The following is a 21,378-nucleotide window of genomic DNA, read 5'->3' on the forward strand; positions in this document are numbered from 1 at the left end:
TGTGGCATTTATGAAAATGGCATCATGCACATTTTCTGCCTTGATTGTCACATCATTCCATCAGTAACTCTCACCTCAACTTCTTTGGGATTACAATCTCAACAAGCATTGAAGAATGAGATCAATTGAATGCCCACCAAAGAGTCCAATGCAGCCCTCTAATGTGTGTATATATATATATATATATATATATATTTCTGATGGCCCTGTGCCAATGAACCAAAAAAAAAGGGGTTGAATAAGTGGCACTGCTACAAGACTGGGCAGCCCATTGCATGTCAATATGAAGTATAACCACAACAAGTGCCAACCGAGTAACAAGACAAAATCTGAGTAGTAAAGTAAGTTTGGCGCTTTTACCTTTACAAAGAGGAAGGGAAGCAAGTACCACAAGAAGGGAAGATGACTCACTTCCACATCCCAATCTCCAAATAGGGCGAAGCCAGAAGTGGGCTCCGAAAGTGTGCTTCCAGATGCCCAGCGCTTGTGAAGGGCAGGGAAGTCCCGTCGCGGGTGAAGAGGAGGAGGAGGATATTGGGACGTGGACGAAGCGGCCACACCATTTCCCCGGCGGCAGTGGCACATGAATTACCTTCCACAAGCGACGCCGCTACCAGGACGCTTCTCGCCGCCGACGCAGCAGCAGCCCCCGCGTCTCAGGGTCTCGCTCTCCTTCTCATCACTGCAGACGGATGACTAGCGTGTAGACTACATACTGCCGTGGCTTGGCTTTCCTGCTGCCTTCTGAGCCAGGTTCTCGCCCACTTTCCTCGGTCTCTTCCCCTCTACCTCCAATATACTCCCTCCAGCCTGCCCACTTCGCCAACTCTTTCGTCTGACACCTTCTTCGAGACCCAACAGATCTCTCTGTTTTTCCCTCTCCTAGACTTCTCCGAGTACCATCAACCTCTTCGCTCTCTCTCTCTCTCTCTCTCTCTCGTATAAAACTACCCAGACTTCGTCTTTTACCTTTCATTCTCGTATAGTGGCTAGAGAAGCCGCGGGTGGTGGTTCTGACCGAGTCGGAGTATTGTGAGGCTTGGGAGTGAATTGGGAAGCGGGTGCGTCTGCATCTCGTGTTGTTTAGAGGGTGAATTGAGTGTGCATTGCATTGTGGGAGTTGGGAAGTGTGCTTAGAAACAAGGTACAATGGTGATGGGCGGGATGTTCATGAATCGTGAAGGGCCGTCGTGGTTGCCGGCGTTGGTGAACAGCGAGAACTTCTTCTCGCAGTGCAACCACCACACTTCAGGGAAGAATGAGAGGAATCAATTTTGTTTTGACTGTCCACAGGAGGGACCATTGTGTCCGGAAGGGCTGGCGGCTTCTCACAGAGGACAGGGACACGCTACCATACAAATCAGGAGGGCGTCGCACAGGGATGTCGTGCGCATTTCTGATATTCAGAAGTACGTGGACCTCGCCAATATTCAGCCATATACCATCAACAGCGCAAAGATTGTGTTCTTGCAGTCGAAGCCGCAGACCAAGATTGTCAAGGGCGCGGCGCATTACTGCGAGTGGTGCCACCGCAGCATTGCCGACCCGGTTAGGTTCTGCTCTATCTCGTGCAAGTTGGCGGTAATTCAGCAGGATCCTCACGATTTTACCCTCACACTGACGATGTTCTCCAAGTCGGGCCCAGGATTCTTTACCAAGGGATGCACAGTCAGTGTAGGTGCAATGTCTTCGGAACACAGTGCGCACAGCCATGGCTCAGGAATTATGGATTTCACCCCTGATACTCCTATGAAGAACTCAAAGCGCAGCGCCAAGGATACCCAGTGGCCGTTGTCGAAGAAAGTAAAGGTTGCATTGTCTGCATCACCTAGTGTTGGCATGTCGGTTCTCCTTCCCCGGGACGATGAACTGCGATTGTCGTCGATGAGCCCCATGGCACCTCCCACACCGACTTACGAGTCAGGTCCCAAGGTACACCACAGGAAGCAAGTGCGCCCTCACAGGGCGCCTATGTTCTGAGCGTTAATTTGCGGATGGCCAACGGGTGAACGTGGGTGTACAATTTGCTTTTATGCTATTAGTTGAAGCAAGCGAAGTTACTTATTTTGTACGAAAGTGTGGAGGAGGGATTTTGTCGACACCGCGAGCCCAGTGGTGGTGGAAAGTAGAATGCGGTGGTTGTGGAAAGTGACCAGCCTTACAGCCCTTGAGCGCAGCAATGCCGCCTTTCTATTTTGCAAGCAAGGTAATCCTCATTCTGAAACAGTGATTAGTCGCTTCTTGTTTCTTGGCGTTGGTCCCTTTGGCATTCCGTTTAACGCCATATTTTTTTCGCACTTTTAGTCGATTGAGAGTTTTCTTGGTCTGCACTCTTACTCCACCGCTCTTGTGACACATTGTCAATTTTGGCTATTGCAGCGCGTGTTGACCCTTTTTTTCTTACTTCTCGTTTCCTTTTCTTGTGAACAGGGCACATCGATTGTGTATCCACGAATCTGGAACAGAGGACTGTTGTTAGGGAATGGAGGGGAATGCTCGGTCGTCGACAATGAATTACAGAGATTGCAGCGGAGCTTGTTGTATGTCATTAATACAGATCAATGAAGGTGTCTACTAGACGGGCAGCTGAATAATCACGCCGTTTACTAGAGTCCGAACTGAGACTCGTCGCGTGTATCTCCCATTTCTGCTTCTCAGAGACAACCTTGACAGACACTAACAAAGTTGGGTGAAGAACAAAGCCCAGGTGTAATGGCGTCATGATACAAGCTGGGCGTAAATTTAGGAAATCCTCATTCACGGTTTCATAAGTTAGACGTGGAGGAATGTAATTTAACCAGTTACGGACTTGACATAATAGTGTACAGGCAAGGATTCTCGAAAGTTTCGCTAATTTATCATTAAAGTCAGAAATACTCGCAATTGAAATGTTTGCAGTGTCTAAGGGTGGAGTTGTGGTCAATCAAATCTGACCTGACGACGCTGGCATGTAATATAGAAGGATCCATAAGTCTTAATGTAACTTTCTAGTATGCTCCGTTGCTATGAATACTCCGATGTATATTATCTAAGAAAATGAGTGTAAATTCATGATTTTCTCACAACCTTTCATGTGAATATTCAAGTTTTCACTTACATTTGTTTGCTTTTCTTATTCTCTACCTAGTGTTTGGTTGTAAATGGTCACCGCATGCTTTTTTTTTTTTTTTGGAATGTGATGGTTGTGGCTATGGGGTTCCGGGGATCTGTGCGTTGATCCTTACATAAAGTAAACGTTGCTTTGCAATGTGTATATTCATGCGTGTGAATTGAAGAAAATTATCATGCTGCCTGTCAGTGAATTCTCGTGTCTTAGCATGGACTTTTTTCGTCTAACTTGGTCATACGCAAGTCAAAGTTATCCTTGCTGTTCAGGGGTGCTCAATAGCCTTGTGGCCATGACCGTCGTCAATTCCAGTGCCGTGTCTCCGCAGATAGTTTGGTGTTTCCATGCTGCGTGGATTGCAGGTGAACAATATCTAAATCTGTAGATTGTAGGTCATCGGTGTCAATCACAAGCTCGCCAATCATTGTGCTGTTAAATGACTTTGACCATACAAGCCCACCACTTTATGCTTTGCAAGTTCCGGCACCCCACGGATCTGCTTTGTAACTCACAAGATCATTGATTTAGAACGATGGAACCAATTTTGTGAGGACAAATCTGATGTTTACTACTCTTTCCTTGGACATTGTCGCATTACACGTACTGGCAATTTTGAAGTTATCCTGGGCGATCATCGAGTGTCCATTCCGCTCACGATCAAGCACGTTAAAATTCTACTAAAGTGCCCAAAGTGGCGTCTAGTCATGTCCATGCGTGAGTCGAAAACTAATCAGGTAAACATCACCACTTTAATCTGCCGATTAATATGCTGATTAGAAAAGCAGGTTCACTACTTCGAGGAGGTGACCGTGGGTCGCGAACATGAAGCATTTATCCACTGGTGAGAACCAAGTTGATAGGGACAAAAGGAAGGTAAATTTAGCAGGTGCCCACAAGAGGCTCACAAACTTGGAAAGTTCCCGCGAAATGGTATGTTGGCATTTTGGGAAGCGCCGCCTGTTACTTGTGGTATAAGTTTTTTTTTTTTTTTTTTTTTTTTTCATCTGCCTTCTATCCCTTTGTTGTCTTTGGCACGGAAATGCTGTATAGATTACACCTTTTCACTTATCCCGTATCCTCTTTTCTTTTCTCCCTCTTTCCCTTCATTTCCTTTGAATCTTTAAAGCGAGATACTTCGCACGCAAGGCTTTTCCACTCTCGGAAGGAATGCCTTATTTGTAAGGAAACTCGTCAACTCAATTGTGGGTTTCAATGTTCTTCATATGTACTTGTTAAATATTAAACTTTATCTATTTTCATTTCTGATAGAATTTTACGGATCATGCAGAGTGTTACTTATTTATTTGAACCATTTTATAAAATAATTCATCTACCCATTTTAAAGAATACATGACCACAACTACCAAAAGTCAAACTCCGGTCAACTTTGGACAACTTTGATCCTTTTCCACCTGAAACTTGGTTTTTAAAGATTTGATCTTGAAGGGAATTTTTAATCTGACGTAGCATACCAAAATTATCTTTCCAACAAACAAAACCACCCTCCATATTTCATGAAATAACTATAATTAGTTTGAAGAACAAGGTTGCATGATTCCTTTAAAAGAAAATTTCCTAAACGCCACAAAAAAACTTAGATCATTGTCATCACTTTTATCACATGTTGCTTGCCTCACAGAACTAGATGCAGGAGATCTCGCTGTGCCTTCATTTAATCACAGGTCACAAGAATATTTTTCTCAGGGATTGCAAATCTGACCCAGTTCTTTTATGTAAACAACACATTCAACTCTGGGTTCTGCCACATTTGGTATGCAGGAGTGCCAGGCCAACACCATGGCCCCACATGACGTGAACAGATTTCACTTTTTCAATATTGGTAGCTTTTGATGGTTGCCAAGCAGTATATTGTCCTGGTCAAACTCACCCACAATTATCCCAGCTCCTAACAGAAGCAGTGTTCAAGCATTCACCATTGGAATCGAGAATAAGTATCTCAAACTCTGAAGAGGTTATTTCCATGGGCCGCCCATTTGCAAGGCATGCCTGCTTCCAATCTCTGTACAAATTCGAGTACAAGCTCAATCCCTCATTTTCCATGAGAACTCGGTGACCTACAGTCTTCTCTGCCATATATGGTTTTTAATTTTAATATTTTAAGCGTTTGGATACTAGTTTCTACGCAAAGTTAGTTTGACTCCTTTCCTGCAGTTTCAATGTTGAGTCAACACTCAAAAAGCTTCAACGGCTGTTCACGTACTAAGCTGCTGGTTCTCCCCATACACAGCTCATTTCAGTCTGCAAAAGAGGACAATCTTTTGAGAATGCCTAGGTCTTCAAACAGTAGGGAAACCACAAAGTCTTCTGCCCTTGGTATGAAATAATAATTTGTTGCTGCCGCAGAAACTCTGCAACATCCAAGGGTGGGCTACTGTCAAAGCGCACACGTACTGTCTCAGTAACGCCGAAGTCAACCAGCTTGATAATGTATACAACAGTTTTAATTTTCCCGCTCTCGCAATGACTAGCCGCTGGCTGCCGTAGCCACTAAGTTAAACAACGATTGAGGAGTACCCACTTGTGTGCTCATACTTGTGCCACGGGCTAGTTATCTGCTTGTGTAACTTACACAAGGAGAGCCGTGGAAGGTGGCATGATCAAGCATGTCCTGCACTCATGCATTTCCAGGTCACCAGCAAATGGCCTGTTCACATTCTCACCTGTGCCAGGTCCAGCGTTCAATTATTAGAAGAGGCACTGTTAAAATGCTGTAACCCCAGATCCAAGATGTGTCGAGGAGGAGTTTGAAGAATTCTCCCCTGTTATTTTCTCTTTGTGTGAAGAATATGCCGATGCGATTTGCAACCCAGATTTGGTTTTGTAGATGCAAAGCTCCAAACGCTTGTCAGAAACACGGTTGCGGTTCCAGGCCGTAGGTGAACTGGGGGAGGAGGATGGGTTTAGACTTGGCTCAGTACAATGCAACACAAAGTAATATTACAGCAACTTGCAAAGAAGGCCGCGTGGACAGCCTGCCCATGATCGCCAGTAAGGTTATTGGGTTGTGGGTGACCTCCGTTTCACACTGTACAGGAGAGGCCGCAGACACAAGAGCCGGAGCTCTTCATTGGAAGTCTACATGAAGCATTTAAAAAAATTTATTGTGCAGGTGTGGTGAAAATGTGGTGGAAATGTTGAATGATTGTGTGCGGCTTGTGGTTGGCTCTCAACATCCAGTGTCAGTTTTGCATGAAAAGGTTGGTTGATGATCAGTGAATTCATACGGTATTACTACCCTGTAGGGCGGGGTGTTGGGGGCTTGAATGTATATTCTCGGTTAGTTTGCTTGGTTTGTGGGTTGATTGGCGGATATCTTCCTGTGAGGGAGCTTCTGGTCTTTGAAGGTTGTTGATTGTTGCCTCTCTCGCTAGAGCGTTGCATTAAAGGTGGGTATGTGTGCGTTTTGATGGAGTTGGTGTTTTGAAGCGTCTGCAAGGAATTGATGATATGAAGCTCGAAGTTGGGTTCCTTAGCATTCTTGGGTTCTTCTCTAGTTCTTGATATTTGCTGCTGCCTGGCTAATTAGACGGTTTTTGGACAAGAGCCCTAAATCAATGTTTGCTTCTACTCTGTTGAACGTGTTCAAGGTTGATTCACGTCCATGCACAGCGTTGATAGGTGTTGGGTCGCTCGATGGGCCCTTATGACAGCGATGAGTAATTGTGAGTAAATCCTTCCATCGGAGCCGGCGATTTGTGGATATTCCGACAGCTTTTCTGAATGCTTGCGTAGTTTGTCTGATGGGCGTAGGTGCCAGGAGTTTCGCTGGAGATTTTCTGTGAGTGATAGGATTCTCTAACTAATGCCTCCTGTGAGACTTGGGTTCTTGCAGTTCTTTTTAACAGTTGGAAATTAAGTCGTGATTGTATCCCATTTTCGTTGTATTCATCACTTGGAATACTGCATTACATGTATCTCGAAGGAAATGTTCTCGACGGTGGTGGGCATCTCTTTTACAGTTTCAACTTCTGTCAATGAACCAATTCCTATTGGAGTGAAATGAAGATGCTCTTGGGTGCTCATTGAGTTGTTCCAGGACGGGATTAATCAGCAATTAATTCTTAACCATATACATACCATGTAATTCGAGTTTCCAATTTTTGGATCTTGACTTACAGCAAGGTTTCAATATTTTCTCTTCTGGGAAAAAGAAAACACAATGCGAAGTGTGTGTGACTCGATACAATGTTGATAAAGATGCCCTAAGTGTCGATGGTTTGTACCTGGAACAATACGCTCTACTGGCCCCTGTCTGATACTGATAGTTGATAATATTGAGGTCGGGACAAAAAATACCATCTGATTTATAGCTCTGTATATGCAGGTCGCTTTTATTACTGCAAGGTAGCCTGAAATTTGAGGGGATAATGTGGCACTCGTAACAGATTAGGGGGTGCCGACGGGAAGGATCTGCACCCACTAATAATTAGTATCCTTTGAAGCGTCTTTCAATATTTAGAGTGAGTATGCTCAACGCTTCCTCTTTTGGTTTCAGTTGCATTCCTGAGTACACGTATGCATGGTTAAGTCATGGAGTTGTCATGATCTCATTGTCAATCACAATGTCAAGGGCGTTGGGATAAGGATTGCACTTTATCACATTCAATATGTGCACCCAGGAGGTAATGAGATCACGTTATGGTTCTAACTGGGAAGGGCTACGATTTGTTTATTACACATAGACAATCGGGTAAACCAACTGGAATTGTGACCACTTTGTTGCTGAACCGGCGGAATTATATTGTGTTTTGTGTCAACAATCTTCTTCCGAAAATCTCTTCAGAGAGTTATTTCGCAGATCGTAAAGCACTGCTCCAGTGGCCCATGTGAAGGAGGTCCTGAAGGGGAGAGTCATGCTATACCCATGCTGGCAATTCAGTTGCAAATTTGCAGCACGTTGTGGATCTAATCTGTTTCCAGTTAATCTTAAATGTGCAGTATGACAAAGAAGCGTACCACTAAAAGTCGGCTGGATTACTACCGCATTGCCAACACTCAGAAAATTATCAAACGTAAGTTTCTCCAACAATGTTGAGGTAGGCTTTGCTAATCAATGGGCTCAATCGTTCGTGCTTGATTTTTGTACAACTGTGAGCTCGATTAGTTTAGGGTTTCTCAATCTTAAACCTAGTTTGAGTCACGACCCACTACCCCTCGCTGGTATTGTTTTTTTGGATATTGGTAAGGAAGCCGTTAGCAGCTGAGTAACTTGGTATTTAAACATGTATGTTCCATCCTCATAACGGCTTTTGGAGGTTTTAGTCCTTGGCACCTGTGAAAAGAAAACAAGGCGGCGATTTCTGTTGGTTGCTGCTTCCGCCACTGACAGTAGCAACTTGGCCCCATTGTTTTCTTTCACAGGGTTGCCGAGGAACTCTGTTCAAAGGATACCATTACATTGAGGTAATTAATCAGAACGATTGGTAGCCGGAACTTGACAACTCTAAAAAGCATGCTTAGGCTTGAAAGGGATGACCTGTAACCCAATCCTATAACTAAGTTAAATTTATTCTTCTCACACTGGTGTTTTTGGCGTCATGGCAGCTGGAGATACGGTGACTTTGCGGCCACCAGATCTCACCACACCCCCGTATGTGGCAAGGATTGAACTCATTGAGCTTGACGCGGCAGAGAAAATAACGCTGAAAGTGCGTTGGTACTATCGACCTGAAGAGTCGGCAGGTGGGCGTAGGCAATTTCATGGCTCAAAAGAGCTTTTTCTTTCTGACCACTACGACGTTTGCAGCCCCGAGGCCGTAGAAAACAAGTGCACTATCCACACTTTCAAAGATTACACACGCCTGGAGGATGTAGGAACAGATGATTATTTCTGCCGATTCGATTACAATGCTAGATCTGGGACATTTTCGCCAGATCGTGTTGCCGTGTAAGTTATTGTCTAATTGCCATTTGTGTTCTTTAGCTTACACAGAGGGACGGTAATCAACCCCTGATTCTGTCACTCCTGTTAAGATATTGATTGCATGTAGTAGACATGATGTGCTGACTAGTCGGGGGATTTGCTCGAGGCTTTTCTGCTGTTTTCTTCTGTCGTTAGTGAGACCTGACTTGTTGCTAATAACAACTGTGTGTTTTCTGTGATACTGATTTATATTTTTTTCGCAGGTATTGTAAGTGTGAGATGCCCTACAATCCCGATGATTTAATGGTTCAATGCGAGAACTGTAAAGACTGGTAATACTCATCTTCAATTGTAGATGTCTATTTGCATCTCTGTTTTCAGTGAGTAGTAATTAGTGGCGCTAAAAATGTTTAGGACCTTAAAAAGAAAGTGCCACTGGATGAGATATCGTTGTGTTTAGTAGAATTTGCTTTTGGCTGAGTGAAGTGTTGCTCGTCCAATATCAACTCTCTCCTTAAATATTAAGTTCAAGCTGGTGAATTTTCGATTTCTTCTGAGAGACTGAATGTGTCATTGTGTCTCTACAGGTTTCATCCGAAATGTGTAATGCTTTCTTCCGAAGACATAAAAAATGTCAAGAACTTTCATTGCCCTGACTGTATCAATAGTTGAGGCCAGTCATCATCAATATAGCAATTTACTGCTAATCGTTAACCTCGATTTTTATTGGTAGTAGGGAGCAAGACTTGGATCCATTTACACCAAGTAGTAGGACTCAAGATTTCAAATGAGGGAGAGATGAATCCTGTCTTATGAATGTGTCAGAGATTATGAATGGTTTCAGTCCATCTCTGCGGCAGGCCAAGCTTATAGAAATTGATTTTTCCTGCTGAGATGAAATAGGTCTAGTCGTTGCTACCTCAGTTTCTTTCTTTCCAGACTGGGAGGGGATATTTGCAGTATCATGGAAAGTTGAAGAAGATGCTCGTGCGCAATTGAAAATGCATATGAGTTTAGCCCCGTCGTAGAAGTCCAATTTGGCCATCCGTCGACTGTGCCATTTAATATTTGATTGCAATAATTTTTCAACAGAAATTAAGCTACCTAATTTGCATTTTAATGGAGACTCAATCGGTGCTGTGAAGTTTGGGCGAGGTGCAGTAAGTTAATATGCAGTGCATTGTTCTCACGAAGGCACTTAACAGAATGTGCACATCTAACGCCAGACTGCTACATTACTGCTGTATATTGCCATTTCTATGATACGTTATTCATTTTACAAGCAGGAAGTTTTTCAAAGTAGCCCATAACAGCAAGCAACGAATTTGGTGAGAACTTGCACATGCATTCTCCGATTATTCTTTCTTTAGCTCCCAATCTGGCTAGAATAATCGCTCACTCTTGCAAGAGCAACAGTCTGGATCAGTGATTGGCACGGGTTAGCGTAATAGAGGCATCATGACGTGTACGCCCACATCTAAGTCTTGTGTGCGGTAGTGGAGTTACCGCTATTGTTGTAGGCAAAGCATTAATCTTTAGAACGTTTGATTGAGCCTGATGACGTTATCCCCTCGACATCTTTGGGAATCCTGTCTCCTCCCTCCTACAGCATTCGGTAGTAGGTTCTGCGCATGGCATGTCAAGAAATTTGCTGACACATCCAGCCCGGCTTAATCATGCATTGCAAAGCTGAGGGCCTTTTGTTTGTGTGCTTGGTAGAAAAGCCAATCAGAAATCTTTCCATTATTGCTCTCAAGATGGCTAACAGTAGATTGGTCGAGGATGTGCATGAAGAATGTTGCACTTCACATGAGATTATTTAGGATTTAGATGCCAGCTGAGTTCAGGTTCGGTGTCTGAAGAGAAGTAGTATGTACGTATGTTATGAGATGTTGAGTCACCCCAATATACTCGAAACCATACTAATCTTGATACTATTCACCTGCTTGGTGTTGTGCTCGTCGAACAAAGTCTGGACCTGAACGAAGGAATTCCTGTGGCAGACAAGATTCGGTGTGACCTACATGAGTATGAATTTGTCTGTTTACGACAAATCTTGTTTCAAAATAGGCAGAAGTCAAAGAATTTGTTAACTTGTGACGAAAGGAAGGGATCAATGGTCACACTGTCTGATGCTGATGCTTTGGCCCCTGCAACAAGTGGCTTGCTCCACGTTAGCTCGATATGGGGGGAAATTCAGTACCGGAGATTTAGCTGGCCAGACGAAACTGACTAAGCAGACTACATGGCTGAAAGAGATACGTTGTTCCGTGCGTTTCCATTGGGGAGGATACAGACAGCACGTTTCATTTACGGTGAGGTCATGGTGAACTGCATGTACTTGAAGGATAGTGATAGTGGTTCATTTATTAGATCAAGTTTGTTAAAAGTTTTATCTGTACATTTATGTTTCAGAAAGAAGATACACTTGCCTACGGAGTTCTTGTCCTGGCTGAACGTTGAGTTTCATGCTTCAGGCTTTATCTTCACGCTCCCAAGTTTCGACTTGGACTTGGTTTACATTCCATTGACAATTATCGTGTAAATTCACTCATTTGGTCTCCTTAACATGGTAAAAATCAGATATTCTACAATTATTTTGTGAATGGTTCTGTTTCATTTATTAACAGACTCTTAGGTCGTCCGAAATCGAACATCCGTATTTAATGACTTGTTCCAGCCTGTACATTTTGCAACGTTGCTGGTTGTGATGATGGTGGTTTTGATGAATTTCAGTGGCCTCAGGATTGAGATTGCTGCAAATGTGCTGGATTCTCTCCCACCCCATACGATTTAATTCCAAAATTTTGAGCCTGCCCATATGATGGTTGGAGCAAGTAAAGGTGTTCAAGAGAGTGAACTTAATCTGTTTCATCTTTGTGGTGCTTTCTACTGCTGAAATCCGGATACTTCTATGTCTGTACTTTGGAGTATCTTTCAAATACTTTACGAGAAAATTTCGTGAAGCTAATGAATAGAACACCTTTTGATAGATTGGATCACGATTTCCTGTCAGAATCTTTCCTCTTGTTTCAGCTTTCCATGCTTAAGCGTCCTGCGTGACACGAACGCAAATTGTCTAGAACTATAGGTGAACTTTTCATCATTTCCTCATGATTCCACATAAATTCTTGCTAAAGTCTTCCCAAGTAGTTGCTCGTGACAGACACGATCTCACATCAGTTCCACTATTATCTAAAAAATTGAACGTCTGAAATGCTCAGGAATTGAACGTTCAAGGTTGGGAGTTTTATACCTAAGAGTTAAATCGTTTGTCCAGATGCTTTGATAAATCAGACTGTATGGATCTGTTTTGAAATTGACAATCAAGATTCAATGCGAAAATTCACATGCAACTATCTATATTCAGGTTCTATCAACCAGGCTGAGCATTGAAGATGCTGCATATCGGCGTTTGAGAAAATAGTACTAAAGGAAGTATTCCATTCTGAATGACCAGGGCATCGTGTATGACTGTTATCCCCTCCAGCGCGCTCTAATAATTTTGAGCGTAAGCAAGCCCCGATTTGCTCACGAAATGTACAGGTTGAAAGGAGGTGCCACACTACAGTTTTATGTCGGTTAATATCGTGACGTGAGTATAATCCACAAGAGATCAGTGTGCTTCTTCTTCTATGCTGCTTCGTACATTGAGTTTAAGAAGAAACAAGCGGTCTCATTGAGTGAGCTTCAAGCCTAACAACTTTTTTTTACGAGTTTTTCCCAAGCTTGGACTCAAGTCTGTGGACTAGTTCCACGACTTGACTCATTCTCAGTGCCGCTGATCTGCAGTAGTAGGACAATAGTAGTTCATTTCGTGGAGCCTGTACTGCGATCTCTAAATTTCCCAAGGCCAACAGGCTGTGCAACGTCTGATAAATTGAGCTTCTATGCGATAAAATCAGGCAGGCTGGAGTACTGTAATGAGAACAAGTTTGGAAGCCATCCGTAGCCACATTGCTAAGCCTGTCACAGGTTCAGCTCTCGAATAAATGTACAGCCTTCAATGCGCATGACAATTTGCGCATGTTACGATACAACGTCCTGGGGCCATTAGGTCACCTGGTCTGTCACCCCCCCCACCCCATCCCCTACAAGCTTCGCGCCTAAGATTTTCGAAACCGGTGAATGACATTGAACTGCGCTGGTTATGATTGTAAGGAAGGGATTCGTTAAGAGCGTGCAGGAGTTTTGGTCCTTCACCTGCTAGGACTTTGGTTTCTGCTCAAAAGCCTGCGCTAAGTTGAGGCACGCATTGTTGCAAGGGAGACACTGGCAACTGCATTATCTGACTTTCAGCTTAACGAAGTAATAGAAGCCCTGTACTTCCAAGTTCATGAAAGCAGCACCAGTACAGATGTTGTCCTTCACCACGGAGATCACACAATTCACCCATGAGATTTGAGATTCTTTGGTGGTAGAAACGCAGAAACAGAACGTTGTAACAAATGAAGGGAGAATCTGTAGGAATACACAGATAACAGTTGTATAGCCCAGTCGCTAGAGGAACTTGGCCACGAGTAGATCAGATGTCTGTATTTGTACAACGTTAGGAGAACCCAAATCCCACTGAAGTTGAAAAAGAAGAAAAGAAAAAAAACGACCAGTACTTCAAACAATCCTACAATTGATGATATGTAGGTAGGTACAACGTCTGCTACTTCGTAAATTTTTTTATTTTTATTTTATTATTATTATTATTATTATTTCCTTTTTTTATTAATTTCAAGTGAATATTAAGTGGTATTCAATCTAATTCTTTCTTCATGGTGATCACATAAATGAATAACTGGTCTTTCAAATATGTCAATATGTTGACTGGTTTTATTATCTGTCGTATATATTCACTTCTCCTAGGACAAAAAGGAACATGAATTATTTTACTATGGTTTGAAGATAAACACTAGAAGTCCAGAGATTTCTCGGTGGAAGTTTCTTACTAAAGTTTTTCATCTGTATATATATATCTGAAAAATTCTGGAGTTTGAGGGTGTTGATTTCAAACCAAAAATTGTATTTTTAATGGGAATTCCTTGCTGTATTGTATAATTAAGCTCTTAATTAAAAATATGTGACTCACAAATCCTTCTCCAATTCAAATTGTGAGGTACCGAAACTAAAAGTGGATAAAACATTCTCTCAAAGGAATGCCTTGAAATGTTGGTCAAGGATGTCATACACAGGCACAGTGCAGATACATGCAGACGATGATTTTCACCTCAATACAAAACAGACAAGCAACTACTACAGTCATTCCAGGAGCCTTAACAGCCTAATGTGGTACAGCAGCAAACATTGCGGATTTTAATACGATTCTCTATACCAGAATTGATGAAGATTGGTCAAGGCAAATTATGTCCCGATCTCCGAGACTGTACCATGCAAACTGGCCCAAACATGCAAACTGGCCCAAACATGCAAACTGGCCCAAACATGCAAACTGACCCAAACATGCAAATTGGCAAGAGGAGGAGGTTTCTGGTAGTAGGACACATCAGATATTTTCCACCGCTCACCCCCTTATCTAGGAACTAGAGTAGATATCAGCGCGACCCTGACTGCCGGGCTGACGCACTATCTGACTCCTCCGACTACTAAAGGACGATCATGAGATGCCAGGAAGGGACTTTAACCAAATCAGTCTACTAGAGTGATGCCTTGAGCAGGTCCAGACATCTCTCCAGTCTGAAGCTTGAAGCATCAGACGAAAAGCTGTTCGTGGATTTCGAAAACCACTCTTAAACCAATTCATACATTTCACTAATTTCTTGTTGCCACGTTCTGGCTCGCAGGCTTGCTTACTTATTTCGCATGTGTCAACCTCCTGAAGTTGGTGGCATTCCAAATGAAAATTTGAAGTAAACGCGATGACAGTCTCTTATTTCTTCTGTCCACCTTGCATTCCTCTGCATAGTCGTCCTTTTTTGCCAGTTTTACTTTCGGAAAGCTGCATCATGTGACCAGTGGGTTCAAATCGATGTCACTCGAAGTGATGGGAGTTTTGATCTCTTGTTTTCTAGGGAATAGAAACAACAGGAACTCACTCTCCTCTCCGAATGGATGTTGAGACCTTTATATAAATTTGTAGGCAGTTCATGTTCAAATAGAAGCTGCAATCTTGTAGAGTTAGTCCTTTCTCTTTCACAGAAAGCTGTTCACGAATTGAGGGATGGAGACATGCGATATGGAAGACCAAATGGCGAAGAGCATGATCTGCTGCAGCGGCTCAAACAGGGCATACATTACGTGGACCAATCTCTGTGTGAATGTGAGGAGTTCAGCATGGGGGAAAGGAAGCTCTCGCCCCATTCTTGTGGGGGCCACAGGTACCGCTAACCGAGATCTATAGCCACAGCGTGTTGTAAGCCTAGAGAAACGTCTGGCATAAAGTTCTGATTTTTTGGCATGAAATTGTTTACGAGCAGATTCTTTTTCACCAGTTTTAGAATCAAGAGTTCATGAAATCCTACTTGTTTGGTTATCCAACCTGCTGGTGATCAAACAACTGAACTGATAAATTCTAGGCTTCTCATGAAAACCAAGTTGGTATACCGACTGAATTTTTGGAGGTCACTAGAAATCTCCGTAACTGTGAAGTGATTGTGGGGAGTATCCTGATCACTACAATGCAATGTGTTTATGCACACCATTGTAAGATTTTTCCTGTCACAGTGTTTCATAATCTTACGATGAAAATCTAGATATGTACTCGGCGGCGGCTGAGTGTGGACTGTCTGCCTTCGATCAGTCGTCGCCATGGTAACACGCGCAATGAGACACAGTCCAATTTCGGGGGACTCAGGATCATCTCGAGGTTTTGGTGTCCAATTGGTCGCGGCATTGGAGAAGCTCCATTGCCAACACCCCTGTTGCGCAATCTTCGCTGGTGAAATCATCACTTGGGGGTCGAGCAGGGCCAAATACATGGAATTAGAAGCTCGGACGTTGTGATTCTACAGTAATGCACGCGCGGTAGGATTGTAGTGGAGTTGGGGTTTAAGCAGGAATAAGAGCTGAACTGAGTGGAATTTGATTGTTGGTAACGGTGACGCTGGCATTCCAGCGTCAGAATTTGAAGAAGGATTTGATAGGGGTAGGCATCAGTCGTCTTGTCCGCAGAGAATACTTCATGGAGAAACTCGGTCTGAGAAACCCTGAGTTCATCTTCCATTGCAGATAGCCGTGTAGTCCCAAAACCTGAGTGGCGCGTTCACTTGAACTAACCACACAACTGTTAAACGTGGAGTTGAAGGTCTCAACTGATGCGAATGGATTGTGATTGACAGTGGACTGTGGCTTCTGCAGGATATGCCGAGCCAGGGTCGATTTTGGCTATCATGGGACCCAGCGGTTCTGGAAAGTCTACATTGCTTGATGCTCTGGCAGGTATGCTTTACTCACATCACCTTACCGACTATCCCTAGCAATATGTCGAACTAAAGCTTTCGAATGTGCGTTGGGTTACATGTTCTGCCACAGAAGTACTCATCTAAGAAACTGTTATGCAATGCAGGGCGTCTGCCTCCTAATGCCGTTCTAACAGGGAATATATTACTCAACGGAGAAAGCAAAGCAACGCTTTCTTATGGAACAGCAGTATGTTTTAAATCGTTATAAAATGTACAGGGTCTTCAGGACGGATGGAATAACTTATTGTTGCCATGATCAATACTATGGAAATCGCGAGCTTCCATTCACGAGTCTTTGACAATCGACTTTAGTTATGTTCATTTGTTGCGATTTGCAGGCATATGTGACTCAAGAGGACGTGCTCATAAAGACTCTAACCGTGAAAGAAACCCTCATGTATTCTGCCAAACTACGCTTACCGGAAAAAACCAGGGAGGGAAAAGAGAAGATCGTGGACAGCACAATACAGGACATGGGGCTCTCGGATTGCCAACATATCTGCGTCGGGAGAGCCTTCGCCAGAGGTCTCAGTGGTGGTGAAAAACGTCGGCTGAGCATTGCATTGCAGATTTTGAATCGCCCCCAATTGCTCTTTCTGGATGAGCCAACTAGTGGTCTAGATAGGTGTAGTGCTCATTCACATGTTCTTCTTTCTGTTCCCTGAAGTTCATGAGTCGATGTTTAGCTTTCTTTTCCAATTATTTCGCAGGTTTGATGAGCATAGTCATCAATTTATCTGATGTTCTGGCAGATATTTAAATTTCTGCTGGTCAATGTCAATCCCCTTGCTATGTCTCCAGTCAGCACTAAGGGTATCTCATTGAAGATATCTCGCATTGGCCTGGTTTACCACCATGTGCGGGGTCTTTGAGCCTGTTTGTGACCGAATTGTGGATCTTGTAGTGCTGCAGCATACTTTGTGGTGCAAACGCTGAAAAATTTAGCCAGAGACGGTCGCACTGTTATCTCCTCCATTCACCAGCCCAGCAGTGAAGTGTTCGCACAATTTGACAACCTCACCCTCCTCTCAGGCGGGCGCACAATTTTCTTCGGTCAAAGTACGCATGCCTCTGAGGTAACTTATGCCTCCGTCCTCAGAGGGCAAGTATTTGATAGGAAATTGTGTACCGATGCGTGTTTTCAAAAGCCCTAGTTTATTTTTGTTCAGAGGCAGATCTCATGCGGCTTTTGTATTTGAGAAAGTAACCTTTTATATCTGCTATGTTTTGGGATGAACTGAAGTTCTTCGCAGCATCAGGATATCCATGCCCCTCAATGCGGAACCCATCAGACCATTATTTGCAAATTATCAACTCAGACTTTGACACAGTGAAGAACAAGCTTGTGGATATCGTGCAAACAGTAAGCAATCTCCACATGATTTCCGTTTTTGAAAATAAATTGCCACGACTTGAAGAAACGTGCTGAATTAACCAGACACAAACCAGCAGCCATGTAATGAAGTCATGGAAAATTTATTCAAACCAGGTAGTTGTGTGGATCATTCCAATGGATGATCGAGTGCACTTGCTTATCATTTCGTCATTCGATTAGAAGGATCTCTTGCGTTCAGTTAAAGCATGTTTTCATTGTAATAGAAGCATCAGAATGTTCCTTACTCTCACTCTTCCAGTCAACGTTGTTGTCAATAGAGCTGACAATGGTCTGAGATCCACGATTATTTTGGTAACGAAATACGTTTTGCTACTTGCCACTTCAAATGCACATACAGGATTCGGAAATGGGGAATGGATCTTTGTCCAACTTCAATCAGTGCCCAAGTCCAAGTGGTGCAATCACATTAGGCTGCCTGTGTAGAGACATAGTAGCGAAATCACTTTCAACTGCTTACGGGGAGAGCAACTATGCTGCGGCAACATTATCAAGAATAACGCATATCATAAAACATGTAAGTCTCACAATATGCAAGGTCTAGTTTGAACAACACCAGTTATTCAAGTCCTCTTGAGTTGATATCATCGAGATTTCTTGTGCGAATCCATCAAGTGGGAGGAGCAAAATCTATGAAGTCAGAGTTTGTCCCTTCGAATGAAAATGTAGCTTCCGTTTTCCTACAGAGTCACAACGGGGGAGTTGTCGAGGGAAGCAAGGGCCGCGCAAGTTTTTTGCATCAGTGCGTAACTCTTACGCAGCGGTCATTTGTGAATATGTCTAGGGACCCGGGGTACTTCTGGCTCCGAGTTACCATGTACATCATTGTAGGCATATGCCTTGGCACCATTTGTTGGCGAGTTGGAACTCAATACAGCTCGATCTTTGTGAGTTACTTTCCCGATCTGCTGCTGTGCACACCAAGTTTGTTTACATCTATTAGAATATAAATTTAACTTCGTAGCAGAGAATTTCTAGCATTCTGGTGTAATGGGTGATGATGGATCAGTATTTGATGCTCAACACAAGAGATCAAAATCAATGAATACCATGATTGCTTGCAGGCTCGGTTAGGATGCATGTTCTCCGTTGCGGCATTCTGGACATTTATGTCCATCGGTGGTTTCCCATCCTTTGTGGAAGACATGAAGGTACCATACTCCAAACCAATCTGCAGCTCATCCACCGAAGGGCAAAAAACAAATTGCAACCAAATCTTCCCCTCCCGTCGTTTGCCCACACAGCACCAACTATCTTTCTCCCAAAACTATGTCTTTGTGCATCAAGGAGTCATGAACTCACCGAATCTCGTGCAATCGCATCTGTGGCAGGTCTTTCAACATGAGCGGCTGAGTGGGCATTACGGAGGGGCGGCATTCGTGGTGGCTAACACCTTCGCATCCATCCCTTACCTCTGCCTCATTTCTCTGACGTCGGGCACCCTGGTGTACTTCCTGAGCGAGCTGCATCCTGGATTCGATCACTACGCCTATTTCATCATCATGCTCTTCGCATGCCTGGCGTGTGTGGAGAGTCTGATGATGATGGTGTCAAGCGTTGTGGGGGAAAACTTCCTTGCAGGCATTGTCGTCGGTGCCGGCATCCAGGTTTGCTCACACATCCTCAGTCAGACCTTGATTCCTGTTTGCTCTACACCCAATTAGCAGGCTCTTTTTTGTTTTCCAACAGACATCGGTCTAGCAAACTCTTTCTCAGTCCTCCGTTCTAACATCGTTTATACTTGTTTGTCTGCCTGCCTGCCTGTAACCAGGCAATGTTTATGTTGCTAGCAGGATTCTTTCGTCCCTTGAGAGACCTCCCGAAGCCCATATGGAGATATCCGTTCTCGTACATCGCTTTCCACACTTACGCCATCCGGGTGAGTCTAGATTAGCTTGACACCGACACCATGGTCCCGATGTCGGTGTATATGAATATTGTTGTGAGAGCATCACACCGCATTGCGTATATGAAAGAATGCTTGTGATTCTTCATAAGTTGTGTGTGTGCATCACATGATCAGTCAACAATAGGTTCTGTGAACTTGAAAGCCCTGATGTGGGTGCATTGCTGTTTTCAGGGACTGTTTGAGAATGACTTCCTGGGCTTGTCTTTTGAGAATTTCTTGGTGGATGGCAAGCCTGTGGGTCCAAATCTGTCTGGGAAATACATCCTGGAGCAGCTCTGGGGCATTGAAATATCTCAGCAAGGGCGGTGGGGGAACCTTGCCGTTATATTTGGGATGATAGCCATTTACCGACTTCTGTTTTTGGTTTTTATCAAGCTCAATGAAAATCTAAGGCCACGACTGCGCATGTTGGCCGAGGCAGCCACCTTCCGGATCAATAAGAAGAGGTAAAACTCACTTTGAAGGAGAAGAAGAAGAAAAACACAGAACGCTGTTTTATCAAATGATGCTGTAGATATGCAAAAGTTGCTAGTGAAGATTATAATTGGGCGCAGATTAGAAGCAAGATTTAGTTAGCGGCTGTACTATTTTATATATTTGATATATCTTTTTAATATGATTTGATATATCTTTTTAATACTATAGCTATATAGGTTTGGGGCTATAAAGCTATAAAGCTCTGGGGCTTTAAAGCTAAATAAATGAAGCTTCTCTATTTCAACCAATCGAAGAATTAAAAATTCATGACCTTTCACCTTGTACCTGAGGTATTAAAAACACCCTAAATTATCAAAACAAAATGCACCTAAAAACCTTCAAACCTTCAATATCATTTTTTAAATGTAACTTTTATAGCAAAATAACAACTTCAATATGTTAGCAATTAAAAAAATAATAAATTCTTGAATTTTAAAGAGTTCCAATATATATTTGCTTTAACAAAAATTAACTGACAAATTCTTTTAAACCAAATAAAAAGCACTTTTGAAAAAAACTCATGTTTTTAAAAGAATTTGAAAAGAGTATAGTATATAGATTTATGTACCATATTGTATTAGATTTTTTTATGGATTTTTCATTTTTATAATAAATAAGAGATTGATGTTAAATATTAAAAGTTTTTCACGGTTAAAAAATAATACTAATAAGAGTTGTAATATGCAATTTAAAATAACTAAATCATTATAATTTCTTTAATAATATTTCTAATAAGATTATTTCTATTAAAACAAACTAAAAAAATAAGCTCATGCAATCTTACCGTCAATCTTAAGTTATAAATTTTAAAATTGTTATATTTGGTTTTTGGCATTACACACATTAGAAATTACAATCACTACTATATATGATTTTATATTTCCTAAAAAAATATTCATTTTTGTCATAATTTTTAAAAATAAAATTCTCTAATCAATCCACATTACAAAATGATCTTAATTAAGAGTTACATGTAATTGGTGGTGTGAAGTGAGAGAAGCAATTTATAAATAACAAGAAGAAAAATTACAAAACAAGTAAAAGAAATGCAATTAAACAATTACATAATACAAAACTAATCACAATTTTTTCATTGGATTTTCATCCAATAAAAAATAATATTAATAATTAAATATTATATTTTTAGATTTTTAATTTTTTAATCTTTTTAATGAAGCATAAAAAAATAAAATCTAAGTT

The 21,378-nt window shown here is 42.4% G+C and overlaps 3 protein-coding genes across 13 annotated transcripts; all 3 read left to right on the top strand.

Annotated features, from left to right (window-relative positions):
- The first annotated feature begins 836 nt into the window (after window positions 1–836).
- LOC112286880 (protein RGF1 INDUCIBLE TRANSCRIPTION FACTOR 1) lies at window positions 837–3,065 on the top strand. The gene is made up of 2 exons (XM_024529236.3): window positions 837–2,206; window positions 2,431–3,065. The coding sequence occupies exon 1, from the start codon at window positions 1,150–1,152 to the stop codon at window positions 1,978–1,980; it is 831 nt and encodes a 276-aa protein (XP_024385004.1). The 5' UTR covers window positions 837–1,149; the 3' UTR covers window positions 1,981–2,206; window positions 2,431–3,065.
- Window positions 3,066–5,655: 2,590 nt separating this feature from the next.
- On the top strand, window positions 5,656–10,110 carry LOC112287131 (chromatin remodeling protein EBS). 11 transcript variants are annotated; one of them, XM_090253235.1, is made up of 7 exons: window positions 5,859–6,236; window positions 6,715–6,789; window positions 7,452–7,587; window positions 8,066–8,139; window positions 8,672–9,014; window positions 9,254–9,322; window positions 9,578–10,110. In XM_090253235.1, exons 4-7 carry the CDS (start codon window positions 8,067–8,069, stop codon window positions 9,660–9,662), a joined length of 570 nt encoding a protein of 189 aa, XP_090109361.1. In that variant the 5' UTR covers window positions 5,859–6,236; window positions 6,715–6,789; window positions 7,452–7,587; window position 8,066; the 3' UTR covers window positions 9,663–10,110. The 11 variants fall into 11 exon arrangements, with proteins under 11 accessions (XP_090109362.1, XP_024385631.1, XP_090109361.1 ...); XM_090253232.1 differs by having other exon boundaries at window positions 6,006–6,324; XM_090253231.1 differs by having other exon boundaries at window positions 6,093–6,236; window positions 6,715–6,905; window positions 8,048–8,139.
- Window positions 10,111–15,010: 4,900 nt separating this feature from the next.
- LOC112286461 (ABC transporter G family member 11) lies at window positions 15,011–20,460 on the top strand. Its single transcript, XM_024528367.3, has 12 exons — window positions 15,011–15,316; window positions 16,296–16,376; window positions 16,504–16,586; window positions 16,738–17,024; window positions 17,304–17,475; window positions 17,643–17,762; window positions 18,133–18,309; window positions 18,479–18,679; window positions 18,857–18,943; window positions 19,124–19,399; window positions 19,564–19,671; window positions 19,873–20,460. Exons 1-12 carry the CDS (start codon window positions 15,160–15,162, stop codon window positions 20,149–20,151), a joined length of 2,028 nt encoding a protein of 675 aa, XP_024384135.1. The 5' UTR covers window positions 15,011–15,159; the 3' UTR covers window positions 20,152–20,460.
- Window positions 20,461–21,378: the final 918 nt, after the last annotated feature.

Source organism: Physcomitrium patens, chromosome 9 (assembly GCF_059467195.1).
Source record: "Physcomitrium patens ecotype Gransden chromosome 9, ASM5946719v1, whole genome shotgun sequence".
In the NCBI taxonomy this organism is placed as follows: domain Eukaryota; kingdom Viridiplantae; phylum Streptophyta; class Bryopsida; order Funariales; family Funariaceae; genus Physcomitrium; species Physcomitrium patens.